The sequence below is a fragment of the Callospermophilus lateralis genome, unplaced genomic scaffold (genome assembly GCF_048772815.1).
Source record: "Callospermophilus lateralis isolate mCalLat2 unplaced genomic scaffold, mCalLat2.hap1 Scaffold_52, whole genome shotgun sequence".
Lineage (NCBI taxonomy): Eukaryota > Metazoa > Chordata > Mammalia > Rodentia > Sciuridae > Callospermophilus > Callospermophilus lateralis.
Genome location: NW_027514454.1, coordinates 396,625 through 413,883, shown reverse-complemented (window position 1 = coordinate 413,883; position 17,259 = coordinate 396,625). Strand labels below are relative to the sequence as shown.

The 17,259-nt window shown below is 40.0% G+C and overlaps 2 protein-coding genes across 2 annotated transcripts; both read left to right on the top strand.

The window, feature by feature from the left end:
- The first annotated feature begins 1,269 nt into the window (after positions 1-1,269).
- Positions 1,270-7,899, top strand: LOC143387273 (protein lin-7 homolog C-like). The gene is given in 5 exon segments (XM_076841810.1): positions 1,270-1,306; positions 4,427-4,545; positions 4,646-4,717; positions 6,811-7,020; positions 7,744-7,899. Coding segments are annotated over 5 exon segments (594 nt in total).
- Positions 7,900-8,975: 1,076 nt separating this feature from the next.
- On the top strand, positions 8,976-16,672 carry LOC143387237 (phosducin-like protein 3). Its single transcript, XM_076841797.2, has 6 exons — positions 8,976-8,979; positions 9,630-9,656; positions 12,044-12,134; positions 12,448-12,591; positions 13,727-13,935; positions 16,518-16,672. The coding sequence occupies exons 1-6, from the start codon at positions 8,976-8,978 to the stop codon at positions 16,670-16,672; spliced, it is 630 nt and encodes a 209-aa protein (XP_076697912.2).
- Positions 16,673-17,259: the final 587 nt, after the last annotated feature.

Here is a 17,259-nt window from a genome sequence, read left to right as displayed (position 1 = left end):
AATACTTCTTGAACACATTTGTGGCAGAAAAAAATGATAAAATGAATAAGAAATAAGTACATGGGTGTTATTGTAGGGTGTTAGGTATTAAAATCCTCAGAGTACTAAGAATATAGAAAAAGGGAAGACTTAGCAGAAGCGACACATCTTGAGCAGGAACCTGGAAAATAAGTTCAGTTGAATATGTACGATGTTTGGAGAGTAGGGAATAAAAATGGGCATTCCCTAAAAGAACACAGAGAAAGCTATGGAAACTAGGATAAACATGATTTTGAATATACCATCTTGACTGGAGTCATGGTTAGCCTTAGGGATAATTAGAAATGAGGGTAGCTGGATGAGTTAGGGTCAGCGTACATAAGACTTGAGAAATAGGGAATAGAGAAACCAAAGTTTCTGGTGGGGACATTAAATGGATTAGAACAAAGTGTTGAAGTTGAATGGCAAAGCAGGCCAGAAGCAATCAGATTATTAAAACGACATGGTTATGAAGTTTTTAAAACTTAAATGTGAAAGAATCTAACAAACTAAGGGCTTGGATAGGTCAGTAAAATCCAAATATGGGGCAAAAAAGCAATTTTTCTTGGCTCATGAAAATTTCAAAAGTGGCCCTAAATGGTATTATTATATGATATTCCTTTTATATTTACATAAGATTCTGAATCGGTTTCTTAAGACTGTTACTGTACAGTACACTAAAGCCTTTCTTCCTCCCTTACCCAGTTACGGCCCATTTTCTTTGTACTTGCAGATATGAGTAAGATTCAAGCTTTGGCTTTTTAAAGTTAAAGTAAGGCTGCCAGAACCAAGAATTCATAATGTCATGTACACACTTAAGTGTCACCTAATCTTGGCATTCAGGAATTTTAAAAGACCTTGGAGACAGGAACTTTTGTCTCACAGATGGAGAAACTGAGGCCAAAAAGGGGTAAGTGAGCAGTCCACAATCCTGGAAGTAGAATCCACGGAGTGTGACGCATCTACAAACGGCTCCAAGCGGTGGGAAAGGCCCGAAGCCAGGGTAGGGAGCAGGAGGCCAGGGAAAATGTTCTTTTCAATCTGGGAGGCCTGGGAATCCGAGATTCTGGCAACCGCAAGAACAACAGTTTCAACCCACACTAGGAAAGGGTACCCCGTAAAGTACTTTGAGGAGTGAGCGTTTGTCCTTCCTGATCTCGTGATACCGTTCGACCCACGCCCTTCCGGCTCTCGCTAGGCTCCACCTACCGCAGCTTCTCTTTCGTCATTTCCTGTCGTTCTGTATTGCTGATGGCGGCGCTGGGAGAACCTGTACGCCTGGAGAGAGGTGAGTGAGGCCGATGTACCAACCGAGGTGGGCGGAAGGGAAGAGGAAGTGCGGTGTCATTGGAGGGAAGGAGAGGTTGCCCAGGCTCAGACTCTGAACCTGCCTGCTCCTTGCGTGGCGGCCGCTGACGTCGCTATCATTCACACGGTCGAGGGCGCTTACGATTTTTTGACTGTTCGCTAGACCCCTGTGTGTTCACACGCACTGTCCTGGGGCGTAGCACAGTTAATTACAATCTGCTCACGTTTGCCGACATACCCCGCACACCCACCCTCTGGGTGAGCCCAGCAGATGAGGCGTTTAGGGATCTGTAAACCAAAACAACACATGTCACACACCCTGTTCTGATTGTCTACACTCATTGTACATACACTTGCACATACCTAGTGGGCTTGCCTTCACCCACGTATTGCACAATATCCGGACACACAGCACTTTTCCACATGAACTCGCCCTCCCTTCTTCGTTACTTTTACCACAGCCTCCCTTGCATTCGTAATTTGGTATTTCCTAGCATTGGTACCCCTCTCAGGCATGATAATGCTTTTCAAAACAATCCTACTGACTTGATCTTGGAAAGCTTGTTATGTAAATTATGTGAAGCAGTGGTAGATTGTTAAACACTTGGCAGGTGCGATCATATATATATATATTTTTTTACACACCCTACAATTGCAAACTGTGATTAGTTGATTGCTTCTTGAAGGAAACTGTTAACAAAGATAAAACCTAGTTTGCTGTGTACTTACAAACCAGAGAGTCAGTGAAAATACAGATGTTAAGATTTTGAACGCTCCATTGTCTTCCCCAAATCCTTTATTTCAGACAATTCAAACATGTTTTTGACACACAAGCATTTGAAGGTTTTCTTTTCTTTCTTTCTTTCTTTTTTCTTTTTTTTTTTTTGCTTTTGTTCTGTTTTGTTACCGTTCTGGGTATTGAACCCAGAGATACTTTACCACTGAGCTATATACCCAGCCCTCCTTATTTTTTATTGAGATAAGGTCTCAGCTCAGGCTGGCTTTGAAATTGAGATCCTCCTGCTTCAGCCTCCCAAGTAGTCAGGACTACAGGTGTGTATAACTTGCCTGACTTAAAAATTATCAGTCAAGAAGTACCACAAAAAAATTTAGCACTGTTGGTAAACAGTATAAAATGTAGATTAAAGTTATTTTGCACATATTATCATTTGAAATTACAGTCTCAATATTCTTCTTTAAGAAGATACATTTTTAGAATTGTATTTAGAAAAGCCTCTTTCCTTATCCCTTCCCACAAACAAATGTGCACATATGATTGTTAGGTTGCTCCTTATGGTGTTCCTCTTTTGGAAGTCTTTTCTTATAAATAAGATTATTTCTCTACAGCTCACCAGGCCATTTATTGAAGCATAATTTTATAACAGAAGAGTAGCTTCTCTGAGTAGACTTTCTAAGATAGGCTTAAGACAAAGGTGACATCTTCCTCCTGAGCACAATCACGATATGCTTTGCAGAAAGGAACAAATCTGTTGGTGCTAACAGAAGTAGGTGTTTTTCTTTTAAAGGTAGTTAGTTGTAGAATTCTAAAATGTGGCAGTCTTGTATTTTTAAATGCAGTACAAAATGGGAACTTCATCCCCTAGCATTTAGTTTGGGTAGTTGTCTTTGCTTTTTGTTGTTGAATTTTTTTTTAAGTTCTTCAGTAGAATCTTCAGCACCTTGGTAGGGATGAATTATAAGTGGTTCTATTCAGCAGCATAGGAAAGTTAAATTATCTCAGAACCCTGTTAACAAATAACTCCCAGTAATCCTACAGTACAATATCAGTGCATGTAATCAAGATCCTGAGTGCCAGTTGGGCACAGTAGTGTATGTCTGTAATCTCAGCTACTGCAGAGACTGAGGCAGGAGGATCCTAAGTCCAAAGCCGGCTTTGGCAACTTAGTGAGACCCTTTCTCAAAATACATAAAAAGGGTTGGGGATGTAGTTTATTGGTGGAGTGCTTGCCTCAGATGTTTAAGGCTCTGTGTTCAATCCCTGGTAATGGCAGTGGGAAGCAGGGGGCGGGGCTTAAGTCTTCATCAAAACTTAATTCACAAAGGTACAAAAACAGGTAAGAAAAAAATTAAACTGATATTGTCATTAATTGTTGAACATGACTTTGAATCTTGTAGAGTTTCTTAATAAAACACATCCCCACACTTCTCAATGACAATTGACTAACATGCTTAATGGATTTGTATAAATGTATGCAACCCCTTAATATTTTTTAAGACTGATGCCAGTGTAACACTATATTTATGTTTGCTAAGCCTCTTTAAAAATATTATTTGGTTTGGTCATCAAATGCCTTTTATGAAGAAGGTGTATTATTTCCTTTTTACAGTGAAAGGCACTGAGACACAAGGAGTTTAAGTAATTTGTTCAAGGTCTTACAACTAGTATGAAGAACAGAATTACATAGCTAGATTTTATGTTTTATTTTTAAAACTACATATTTGATTGAAATTTTCTTAATTAAAACATTGTGCTAACAATCCTAACTTGAAAACAAATCAGTTAATTTTATTCAGTTTACTTTTAATTTAAATGTGTCCTAGCCACTAACTCCGTCTGTTATTAAATAGTTCATATCTATGCATATATCATGTTTATCTTTAGGAAATGACCAGTGATTTCACTAGCACGTGGTCTGCTATTCAGTGCTTTGGTTACTAATATGATAATTAAGTAAATTTTTATGGCTTAAATAGTTCCCAATATTACTACTGGCTTTTTTTGAAGCAGTGCAGTTAACATATCTGTCACATCTGAGCCCCAGTCCTTTCCTGTGATATTTAATAGTTTATATTCAGTTTGTCTGTCTCTCAATTATTTTTTTAACTATACTTCTGTAACATGCGGAATTTTAAAATCTGTAAAATTTTATGTGCTCAGATTTTACATTCCTGTTCTCAATGTGTACATGAATGATCTCCTCTTTCTTGTACAAAAACACAGATGCTTTGTTTTACCCCCTCTATTTTCTGCATACTGTTAGTCCTTTGGGGAATTAATCCTAATTCCTACAGTGTTACATAGGCATTTCAAGAATCCTTAGAGAAAATTATCTATCAGTATGTGTTTGTTTAACTCTAGATATTTGTAGAGCAATTGAATTGTTGGAAAAACTACAAAGGAGTGGAGAGCTACCACAACAGAAACTTCAGGCTTTACAAAGAGTCCTTCAAAGTGAGTTCTGCAATGCTATAAGAGAGGTGAGTAAATATGATTATAAGTTAATACATTTAACTTCACAGAGAAATCAAACATGATATATTCCAAGATTTAAAATATAACAACTTTTATGTTTTGCAGGAATATGAACATGTCTATGAAACTGTAGATATCAAGAGCAGTCCTGAAGTGAGAGATAATGCAACTGCAAAGGTAAATTTGTTTATTTGCCAAAAGTGAGAATTCTTCATAAATTAGAGGTTGAAAATATACAATTATTATATTCATAATAAGCTTATTTTAGAAGCTAAAATAATATATTTCAAATTATACCAAGCTTCCCAAGTACTAAGAAGTAGAACATTTTTATTACTGTATGTAGTTTAGATAAGGCATTGAAAATGCTCTCACATACATTAATTATATACATATGAAATACATAATTGTGTTATATACAACATATTTACATGTAAAATAGCATCAATTTTATAATTGAGGATGAATTTCTCATTGATGAGGAAGTATCAAGATTAGATTATTTGTCTCAAACCACCGCACAAATAGTAAATGGTAGAATAGGGTTATTTGATTTGTCCTTTACCCTAGCTCTGCAAATATGGTATAATGTCAGGAGTAGGCTACCTCTTCAGGGCTGAAGATGGAGTTTGTGTGCTTTTCCATACCAGATTTTCCCTCATAATACATTATTTCATTGTGTATTACTTGGGTAGATATGTTAATTCGAGTAATAGATGACATACTAGACTTAATCAGTGCAGATTATTTTTGACTGAGTTCCTGGTTTCCAAAAGGAGAGATTGGATTCTCTATTGAATACAAATAGTTAAACTTGTGGATATAGTTTATCAGAGTAGAAAATAGAAATTTAGTTTATATACTTGAGTTGTATAACCTTCACAGCTTATTTAATTTTTGAGCCTCAGTTCTGTTATGTAGGAAATGAGAGCTTTTTTGGGTCTTCAAATAAGTCTTGATTTTCTTCTTACCCCTTGCACCTTTGTTCATGTACCCTGATACAGTATGAAAAAATGGTACCAGATTCCTTGATTAACTTTAAAAACATAATGAAACAGGAAAATCTTAATTTTGTGTTAGAATTTAAAGAGGATATGGCTCTATTAAATCTTCTGTGGGTTTTTTTTTTTACTTGTAATTAGATACTTTGCTAGAGCAACAAAAAATATTCATGTTGGCTATACATGTGCCTGCTTTTTTTAATATAGAGACAATTCTTGATGTATTATTTATTTTGTGTATGGTACAAAGAGTATACAAAGAATATAGCAGCCAAAATGACTATATATAAGGACAACTCTATGTGGGTTTTTATAGGTATGGTGTATTTTACACAAATGCCAGGCTATCTGGCCTTGAAGCTCCAGACTGTTAGTGAATTAGGGTAGAATATTCCTGTTTAAATGTTATGTGCCCAGCAAGCCTGCTTGTCAAGCTCTGCACATGGAACTACACAAAAGTTCTAGACAGTGGATGAGAGTGTGCTAAAAAATTCTATTTCATACATAGTCCTGGAGTATGTGTTCTTTTCAGTTATTATTTCTTTTGGAGGGGTTAGGAGTACCAGAGATTGAACTCAGGGGCATTCAACCACTGAGCCAAATCCCCAGCCCTTTTTTGTATTTTATTGAGAGCCTTGCTGTTTCTGAGGCTGGCTTCGAACTCACAATCCTCGTGTCTCAGCCTCTGCTTACATTTCTTAAAAACCTCTGCTTAGCCTCTCAGAATGACCAATGAATTTGTGAATACCCACACATCAAAAATGTGCCTCACAATGCAGAACGAATTCTTTAAAAATCATGTTACATGCATTCATAAATATACCACAGGGAATTTCATCTTTATGTATAAATAAAAAGAATCAGTCAAATATAAATGAATGGATTGACCAAAGAAAGTCAAGGAGATTGGGGAGAAGAGGGGAAAGGGGGGATTATGAACTGAAATTGAATTTCATGCAGCATGAGTTTGTCAAGATGAATCCAGCTATTATTTATAACTGGAAAGCTCTGATTAAGTGTGTGCGTGTGTGTGTGTGTGTGTGTGTGTGTGTGTGTGTGTGTGTGTGTTTATACATGCCTCAAAAGTAGTTAGATAGGTCAGGGATATACCTCAGTGTTAGAGTACATGTTTATTAACATAAATGAGTCCCTGGGTTTAATCCCCAGCAGTGCCAAAAAATAAAACAAAAAAGGTATTTTTAAAAAAGTGATGAAAGAACTGAAGTAAACAAAGATCATATATTTTAAATATGTAAAATTTTCTTTCAGGCTACTGTCACTGTGTTTGCTACCAGTGAAGGACATTCTCATCCTCGAGTTGTTGAACTACCCAAAAGAGAAGAGAGTCTTGGGTTCAATATTATGGGAAGCAAAGAACAAAACTCTCCAATCTATATATCTAGAATAATTCCAGGTGGAATAGCTGAGAGGCATGGGGGCCTCAAATGAGGAGATCAACTTCTTTCTGTTAATTGAGTGGTGAGGATGAATTTTATTTATATTTGCAGTAATGTTCTGTGACCACTTGGGGGTGCCTGTGGATTGTAGAAACAGAAGATGCCAGTGCAAGGGATTAATAAACTTTGTAGTTTAGGAATGCTTTAAGTGAATGCTAGGCAGTACTGTTTAGGACAGTGGTTGTTTTTTGTTTGTTTCTTTCTTTTTAAAAGCAGCTCTGGGGATTGAATTGGGAGCTTTGCTCATACTGGTCAAGTGCTTTAACACTGAGCTCTGTCCCCAGCCCAATGATCTTTTTAAGGCACTCTAAAAGTGGTCTGCATCCCTTCAATGTAAATTACCAGTGCTTAGTGGGATTTTTATTACATAATTAAACTCTTCAGTAGTTAAAACAGTATACTAAATTAGAAATGTACCATCATATTTATTTTTATAGAATGGCAGTTGCTTGATTAAATTCTGACATAGTGCAGTAATAAGACATGTATATTGAAATGCTAATTACTTGGAACTTAAAAAATGATTTCGAGACTGTAAGCAGAGTTGATGTATCTCTGGATTTCACACTGATAAACAAGATTCAGCATTGAAAGGATGCAGTATCTCTATAGCTCTACCGCCCTGAATGTGCCAAATCTTGTGTGAATTGATGCAATGAAGGCTCTCTTTACTTAATTTTAAATATTTATAGTTGTCATTACTCTCAAAACCTAAGTATCAATTGTGTGTGTGCACTTTTTACAGAGCATTGAAGGAGAACATCACGAAAAAGCTGTAGAACTTCTGAAAGCAGCCCAAAGAAAGGTTAAATTGGTAGTACGGTATACACCCAAAGTCTTAGAAGAAATGGAGTCATGCTTTGAAAAAATGAGATCTGCAAAACATAGGCAACAGACCTAATACATTTAAAACTTTATATTCAATTTTGCTTTTTAGCTAGAGAAGTTTTACTTGTGGCCTACTAATGGCCACAATGCCAATAATTGTAAAAAACAACAACAGCAACAAAAATACAAACTTCCCTTGAAATCCTCCTTGCCATTTTATAAATGCCTATTTTAACATCATTTATGGTTCTAGAGATGCATACACTTTTTTCTGACAAGAAAAAGTAAAAGGTGTTGAGGGCAATTCTGTCCTGCTGTTTTTACAGGCCTTTTTCAAATGTCATAAAGTTGTTATAGATTTTTAAAATGCTTTTTAAATATTAAAATGTACTTTTACATTCTTAATCTTTTTTTAAGAAGAATGTTTTCTTCATCTGGCTACTTATTTAAAAATTAACAGTTCTCCAATTTTTTTTTTTTTGCTTACTATATTTTTTTTTAACCTCTGAAATTTCTTTACAGATTTCCAAGAAATTAAATATGGCAGTCTCACCTACAGCAATTCATTACCCTGTCATTGTTAACATCATTGCTGCATTTTGTACTTTGAACATACACATAATATATATAAAATCAATTGTAGATAATAACACAGCACTTGGAAGTTTTTTACTTTTATTTGAACATGTATAATGGGTATTCATTTATACTGATTTATAAAAGTGAGTTTTAAACACTGAAACAATCATCGCCTAAAATATGTATTTCATAATATTTAAGCAGTGAGGAAAGAGGATGTAATTTGACTATTAGCATTATGATTATATCACTTTCTAATTGTAGTCAACAATATATCAAAAAGTATAAATGCAAAACAGGTTCAGATCTCATCTTGCAAATTTTTTTAAGGCTATTGATTTTTATTTAAGTACATTTTTCATGTTTTGGTCTTTCCATGCCTAGAGATGAGCCATTTAGTTTGTGGTGGGAAATAGCAGAAAGAAAGAAGAAAAATTTAACCTCACTAGTCTTGAGTTACACATCTTACTAGGTCATTTTAAAGAATCAATGTTAAATAGGAAAAAGAGGATATGTTTAAGATCTATAAAAATTATGAGGTGATTTGATAAGAATCTATAGATTGTCACAATGAGTAGGAACACATTTATATTAAAACAGTTGGATTTAGGGATACAATCTTTGTTTACGATTCAAATACAATGGGAATTTTGAAAGTTACTTTGTCATTTGTCCACTGGATGTCACTCTTTTACTAAACGGCAGCTATTAGTATATGACTGTGACTGAGTTCTTCATAAAAGCTGAAATTAAAGAGTTAATTTTCAGTCACAACTCACAGGAACATTTGTACTTTTTTAAAAATTGTGAATGACATGCTAAAAGAAGATGGATTTAAAAAATAAGAATTTGGTATAATTATCAATCCTATATTTTAAAAAGCGGGCATTGTAATATTCCTTCAGGAAGAATAGAAATTTTTGTACATTTTTCTGCATGTTTGTGAGCACTGTGAGTCTTAAAAGATTATTCCAGTTTTCAGTGATTTCTCAGAATATAAGTCAGTCAGCATTGTTATTTATCATTTAGGTATTTAACACTGGATTGCATGGTTGAATGTGTCTGTAGTCCACTAAAAAACATGCTTGTTATTGATAGGATCATGTTGTTAAATTGTATATTTTCAAAATTAATTGGTGTGTTTTTAAAATGTTGGGACCTAAGTAGTATAGAAGAATTATGGACTTAATTTAATTGTAAAATTATTAGAGATATTTGTTGTAGAGCTTAATATATTAAAGAGAAGTATTGGTGCATATAAAAACATTATTGTTATTGTTATGCTTGTATTCTTGCATTACAGGGTAAATAAACCCTGAAGAAATCTTATTTTAATACAGCTACAGCTATAGTAGCTTTTAGGATATATCAACATTTTCTTATAAATTATAGCTTCCTGGTTCAATTTCTCAGCTGTATCCGAACTTTCAGCCAAGTTAAATATTTTTTTTTTTTTGGTGTTGAATCTTAGTAAATTAAATAAACTGTTTTTTTTTTCTTTTGCAGTAATTCACAATCTGTTCTTTGTGTGGGTTGGCACCTATTTATAATTCTTAAAATAAAGATAGCATAATGAGCCAAATACAGTAGTTTTGCTTGGTACTATTGAGCATGAGTAGCATTAGTTTGTTTTCATTAATTTAATTTTTATATCTCAGAATTTTAAATCTTATCATAGAACGGTTCAGTCAATAGCAAAGATACACAAAGGTAGTCTAGTATGATGAGGAAATGAAGAAATTTTCATTTTGTAAATGGATGCAAGTTGTACACTTTATTGATCTTTGTGGTTTGGTTAAGAACATCAAAGTATAACAACTTAATCTGTTTAGAATGTTTGCAATATGTGGGGTCTGGGGGGGTTTCTTAGTTGGAATCCCTTAGGGGATTGGTCCATGTGCCCAGTCCCTATGAGTCAGTCTCTGGTGAGACCTGGGAATCTGCATGGTAAACTGGGTTGAAGGATTTCTGATTCTTGCTAATGTGTGCCACACATCAATCACAGGGCCTAGTACTTCTGTGCCCAGCTGACATCCGAGAGCTAACTCAGAAGGATTTATTAGAAGGTGTCCAGCAAGTGCTTATTGAACGATCAGTGTCTCACCTGCTGTCCTGGGTAGCGGGGATTTAGTGTTATCCTTCCTTGTGGAGCCTGCGTTCTAGAGGCAGGGGAGAGTAAATAATAAGGGAAGTCACACAGGGAAAGGGGCTAGGAGGGGCCGGGAGGGATAAGAGCAGTTCTAGAGAGGCTTCACTGGGAGGTGGCATTCATGTGGACCTGAAGGGGATGACGGAGAATCTGAGTAAAGTCCTAATGGTGAGGTGACATCCCCCAGCAGGTGGAAAGCTGTCCTGGCGTGTGGGAGGAGGCCAGTGTGGAGAGGAGTAGACAGGGAGTTCAGAGTGACCAGGGGCCAAAGCATGGAGGACCTTGAGTCTTCGGTAGAGGCCTTGCCTTTTATGGCTGTGAGGTGGGAGGTCGTTGAAGGACAGGACAGGGTGACAGCACTGCCCTGCTACTGCCTTACTGAGTGTGGCCCGCAGAGAGGGAGCAAGACAGGAAGCAGAGAGGCTAAAACTACTGCCAAGTTCACGAGAGACGAACCGTTGGTTGGGACTAGCGAGGTGGGGGTGGAGGTGAGCAGCGGTCAGGTGTGGTGTGTGTTGAAGGCAGGGCCATGGATCTGTGGACATGATGTGAGGGACATACAAGATGGGGGCAGTGAGCAGCCTGGAGCATGGAGTCCCGCCAGCTGGGATGAGGAAGGATGGCGGGATTCCTACGAGACAAATAGAGCTATCACGCAGGCGGCTGGGTCTGTCTGTCCAGGTGGAGCAGCCTGGATTGGGGGCCTGCCTTAGGCACTTGTCAGCACACTATGATACTTAAAGCCACATGATTGAGCGCTGTTGCCAAGAGTGAGCATAGGCTATGAAGAGAGGCGTCCCAGAACTGAGTCTGGGGATTGTAATCACCCAAAGTGGGAGGGCTTTGGTCATGGTGGGAGAGATGCCCCTGGAAGCCAGAGGAGGGCAGCGATGGCTTGGGCCAATTTATCATCAAGAAATGGAGGTCATTGTGACCTTGATAAGAGTCAAGAAGGGGCAAGGGCACAGCCTACTTTGACGTCAAGAAATAAGAGTGTTTATTACAATAAAAATAAGATGGATTTCATAGCAGCTGGTCTTAGGAAAGACAAGTGTCTGCCACTCTTAAGGAAAGACAAGGAGTACAGCAGGGGCACCCTCCACTCCAGGAAAGGTGCTCGGGGAAGACCCTGGTGTCTGCCCGGCTCCTTGGGTGATCTGAGGACTCAGGGAACACTGGCCCTCCAGCACACAGACTTGGGGGTCAGAACAGGTGGCCGCAGGCATCCACAACTCTCTTTTGTTTTAGAAATGGGAGACGTTATTGCTGAGGGAGGGTAGGACGGGCAAGCCAGCGGATTCCAGCGAGATCTGTCCTTCTCGGTGCCCACCTCTCTCATTGCCAGCAACAGGCCCTTGCTGTGTTTGCTCTGTGGGCTGGGGGTCTTGTGCCATTGTGCGCATGGCTTTAGGAGAAACGTGAGGAACGCCCGAACCGCTGCCTGTTCATCTTTTAAATTTGCCACTTGTGCCTTTGTCACTCAATTCAGTGAAAACATACAAAGACATGACTCTGGAGGAGCTGGAGGAGAATGAAGATGAATTCAACGAGGAGGATGAGCGGGCCATTGAGATGTACAGGTTGGTGCCACCCAGAGGGACGTGTGGGTTTTTTGTTCGTTTGTTTTGCATGGTGAAAAAGTGGGTGCCCTCTGAAAAATTAATTTTCTAGCTGAGATAACATTTGGAAAAGACCATGATTAAACATCAGTGTCATTCATTCCAAGGAAGCGATCCCAGACTGTTGCTGTGAGGCACATCAGTGAGCCTGGACCACCCCAGGGAGGCCTCCGGAGAGATGGGGGTGCATGCATGTGCTCCTGGGTGCGTGTGTGTGTGTTCCTGGGTGCATGCGTGTGTTCCTAGGACCTTTATTCTTTCTTCCTATGTGTAGGCAACAAAGACTGGCAGAGTGGAAAGTGACCCAGCTGAAGAACAAATTTGGAGAAGTTTTGGAGATCTCAGGCAAGGATTATGTTCAAGAAGTTACGAAAGCCGGTGAGGGCTTGTGGGTAGTCTTGCACCTTTACAAACAAGGGTGAGCTCATCTTCCACATGGTCTACAAGCTGTTGGTCAGAATTTATGTCTTGAACCTGTAGGAGGCTTAATATCAGATTTTGTGTTTTGTTTTTCACTAACATTGTGTTTTTGTTGCTGATTTGCCTAAAACTTGGTGCGTGATTCTCATTTTAAGGTTTCAAATTAATATTTGTTAATAATATAAGTGCTTTTGTTAAAGTCATGGAATGAAGACTTAATTTTTTTTATTAGAAATGATTCCTGGAGGGAAAGGATGTAAACTAGGGAATGATACTGGCCAAATGATATTGTTATATTGTGTGCACGTGTGAGTGAGTACATAACAACAAATCCTGTTATTATGTACAACTATAATGACCACCAATAAAAAATAAGGGAAAAAAGATGATTCCTAAGTTATTCATCCCTCTAGAGGAACGAATTTCAAAGTTCCACGTGACTAATCACTCTTGTAGATGGCAAGGGTGACCTTGACAGTGATAGTCTGTACTTAGAGATGCCCTGAGCTGCCAGTGTTTCTCGCCTGCCCAATCTTGTTCTTAAACTAGAGTTCAGTGCTTGTAGAGGAATTCCTTTAAAGCAGGATTGCATTCCGACCTGTTTCAAACATTCTAAGTCTTCAGTGTTCTTGTAACCTTATAGAATGGTATAGCAATCATATAGCAATGGTATAGCATTATAGCAATCTTTTACATTCAAGTCAGTTTTCTGAATTATTGTTGGGTCTAATTAAATTGGACTTTGGACTTTGAGATCTTCACCCTCCCTGAACTTATTAGAAAGTTTTTTAAAACTGTGAATTCAAGCCAGATGTAGTGGCACAAATCTGTAATCTCAGCAACTTGGGAGGCTGCGGGAGGAGGATCGCAATTTTGAGGCCAGCCTGAGCAATTTAGCAAGACCCTGTCTCAAAATAAAAAGTTAAAAGGGCTGGGGATGTAGCTCAGTGGTACAGTGACCTTGGGTTCAATCTCTATCACCAAAAGCAAACCAAACACAAAGGTGGGCTCATCCTGCTGGCAGCAGGCTGCTCCCAAAGCTGCCGGGGGCCTCTGTCGGGAGGAGGGGCTGGGCTTTGCTCTGTGCACAGGCAGAATCACAGCTGCTTCTGTTTTCTCTTTCTGGGTTCTAGGATTCCTCTCTGTGCCCTGATAAATCAACACTTGAGTGGACTTGCCAGGAAGTTTCCTGATGTCAAATTTGTCAAAGCTATTTCAACCACCTGCATACCCAACTATCCTGATAGGAACCTGCCCACGGTGTTTGTTTACCAGGAAGGTGACATCAAGGCTCAGTTCATTGGTCCTCTGGTGTTTGGTGGCATGAACCTGATGAGAGATGGTAAGAGCTCTTGGAGGCGGGCAAGGGCATGTGAGGGGAGGCTGTTCTGCTGGAGGGAGTTCCTGGCTGCCCACTTGCCTTGTGAGGGCAGCCAGGGAACTCTCCTTGCCTCTGTGGGTGACGGGAGCGTGGGCAGCTGGAACTAGAAGGGAGGCACGCAGTGGAGCAGGTGGACAGGACCCATGGTGACAGCAGGTGTGAGAACCAGTGCAGTCTCTGCAGTTGAGGGTTTAAGTTGTAGCTCAAGACCACAGCCTTTGTTTCTTATTTAATTCATACTTCTGTGTGTGTGTGTGTGTGTGTTTCCTCTATAGAAATATTTTGATGGTTGAATATCTCAGTAGTTTTTAAATTTTAATTCTGCCTCTTAATCCTGGAAGGCATTGTTGTTCTTTTCCACCTATTGCACATGGAGATATCAAAATATGTCCAGTTATACTTTACTAGTTAACAGGAATATGTATTTAAACATGACCTTATATACTTTGCTGCTGAGAGCCATTGCCAAGCAGGAATGACGCATGGCAGTTTCTTTGTCAGCCTACCCCATGTTGCTTAGAGGAAGGACTCTCCATAGTGGACCCAGGTCATTTGCAGTGACTTTGCATGAAAGGTGACCTTGCTCAAGGACCAGGGTGGATCAGGGTTTAGGGCAGATCAGGGTTTAGGGCAATCCAGGTTTAGGGTGGTTCCAGGTTTAAGATGATTCCTGCTGGGAATAGGGCGTATCCTGCTGCCTCAGGCGCCTTGAGTTCCCGTTGAGTTCCCATGGGATTCAGAGAGTATTTGGGATTCAGAGCCCAGTGGAGAGTGTGGATTTCCCCAGAACATGCATGTAGAGTGCTGGTGGATTTTGCCCAGAACGTGCTTGTAGAGTGCCGGTGTGAGTTCGGGAATAAAGAATTGCTGTTTGAATCTACAAGGCTGTGAGTGGCTCATGATTTGTGCCCAGCCAGACTGCGGCACTTTGCCACTGTGATATTTGAGTAGGAATAATGTACAAAGACACATGTATAAGGTAGGCTACATTATTCAGTATTCAAAGACATACAGTATTTCAAACTGATAAATATCTAATTTTGTCCGTTTTCGATTTACCACGAAGGGAGATAGGTGTATATCTTAGTCCCATTTCTGTTGCTGTAAGAAGACACCTGAGGCTGAGTGCTTTATAAAGGAAAGAGATTTATTTTGACTCATGGTTCTGAAGGCTGGGAAGGTCATGAGCACGACATCAGCATCTGCCTGGCTTCTGGTGGCGGCTTTGTGCCATGTCATATCAGTGCAGAGAAGTGACAGGGAAGGAGCACATGTGTGAGAGTGAGGGAGAGGAGACTGGCTGCCTCAGGGGGAGGCACTTGGCCTGCTCTCTTGAGAACCGACCTGTTCGTGTGAGAACCAGTGCAGTCTCGAGAGAAGGGCCCCATCCCAGCACTGCCACGTGCGCACTGGATTTCAGCATTAGTTTTGGTGGTGGCGAAGCACACCCACACCTGGCCTATACAGTCACAGCTGTGGTCTGTTTCTAGAAGAGTCTCGTCTGAGGACAAGTGAACTTAATGTGGAACAGTGATTGTGTGTAAGTGAGCGGTGTTGAGCGCATACACAGATGTGTGCAGGTGTGGACATAGAAATCATTCCCAAGTCCAGAATCAGAAGTGTTAAGGTTGTTCAAAGAAGTTTCTTGAATTTTCACCACTGTCCATCTTGTGGCAGATTCCACGTAAGCCAGGCATCATTCTGAACGGCACCGCTGTGTGCTGGGTCCCCAGAACCTACTCATCTTCCACCTCAAAGTCCACGCCTTTCTGGCTTCTGCCTCCCTCCCTCCTCCGCCCCGTACCCTTCTGCTCTGGATTGACACGGCTTCAGTAACATTGGTGGTGCGGTTCGGGGGAAGCGTGCAATTGTGAAGAATCTCTGCATTGACCTGCCTCTCGGCCATGCTCTGGCTGGGAAGCTCCTGGGCCGTCCCTTTGCCCCACCTGGCTTCTCAGATGCAGAACCCCTCACTCTCGGCTCACAGGGCCTCACCCGGTGGAGTCTCACTGATGACGGGAGTGAATTGCGGGACCTGGGGCTGGGTGGTCTCTGATCTTTCCTTTCTGGTACTTTGGCATCATTCCTAGGGTGTTGTCATACATTTATCCTCCGACCTTAGTGGATGGGGTGCTGGACAAGGAGCTGAAACATTCTTATTAACGAAAATCAGATTGAATGATCAGATTGGCAGCTGTGGAGCCGAGGAGCTCATTTCCTTTGAACATGGCCGCTGGTCTTCCCTGGAGTGTCCTAGCTGGAAACCGGTCGTTAGAGGACAGGTGTAGCCTTTGTTCTTGGGTTTTCAGGCAGTTTCAAGTTTATGTCTGAACTCGTTTGAGCCCATCTTGTAAAAAAGTGAAAAGTATTATTTTTTTCCTTGAATGTCTAATCCCCCCTTCTTCTGAGCACCTTAAAAATATGGCACTAAAGTTGTTACCAAGTTTGATAGTTGTGTTTTCTGTTCAGAGTGAAGCCTGGTGGCTTGGGTGAGGGGACCGAGCGCACGGGGCCTTACGCCATGTGTTTTTCTTTGTCCGCAGAGCTGGAGTGGAAACTGTCCGAGTCTGGAGCAGTCAAGACGGACCTGGAGGAAAACCCCAGGAGGCCCGTTGAAGACACGCTGCTGTCCTCGGTGCGGTGCTCGGTCCCCATGAGGAAGGACAGTGACTCTGAGGGAGACGAAAGCCACAGCTGACATAATTTGCTGAACTTTCTTGATGTGACAAATCAACTGATTTTTTTAAATTTTTTTTGAGAATAAAGAGCTGGGCCTGGGCCTGGGCCTGGGCCTGTGGCGCCAGGTCCTAGGGTGGGAGGGTGGCCTGAACCAGGAGCTGGGGGAGGCTGGCGACCTCGGAGGCCCCTCGGAGGATGGAAGAAAGGAGAGGAGCGAGAAGGAAGGAGCCTTTGGTTTTAAGCCTTTTTTGATTATTTTTCCTATCTCGTACATTTTAGAATAATCAGTGCTGGGAATTCTATTCAATTTCTTGGAACTCTTTTTTAAAAAATTAATAGCACTTTCTTTATAAAAAAGTCAGGACTTGTTACTGGCATGGCAGCAATGTCTGTTCTCCCACTTGCATTTTAAGTAAGCCATAAATCTGTGTTCTCTATTTTTTGATGTGTAATTATGTAAAAGGGATATGAGTTTTTTTAAAAAATCGTGAATAAGTTATGGTGGAAAAACCACAAACTAAGTTTTATAGTCACATTATATATTTTATAAACTAGCAACAGTTATCAACATATGAATGATCTTTAGAGAAAAATCTTTGTTCTGTT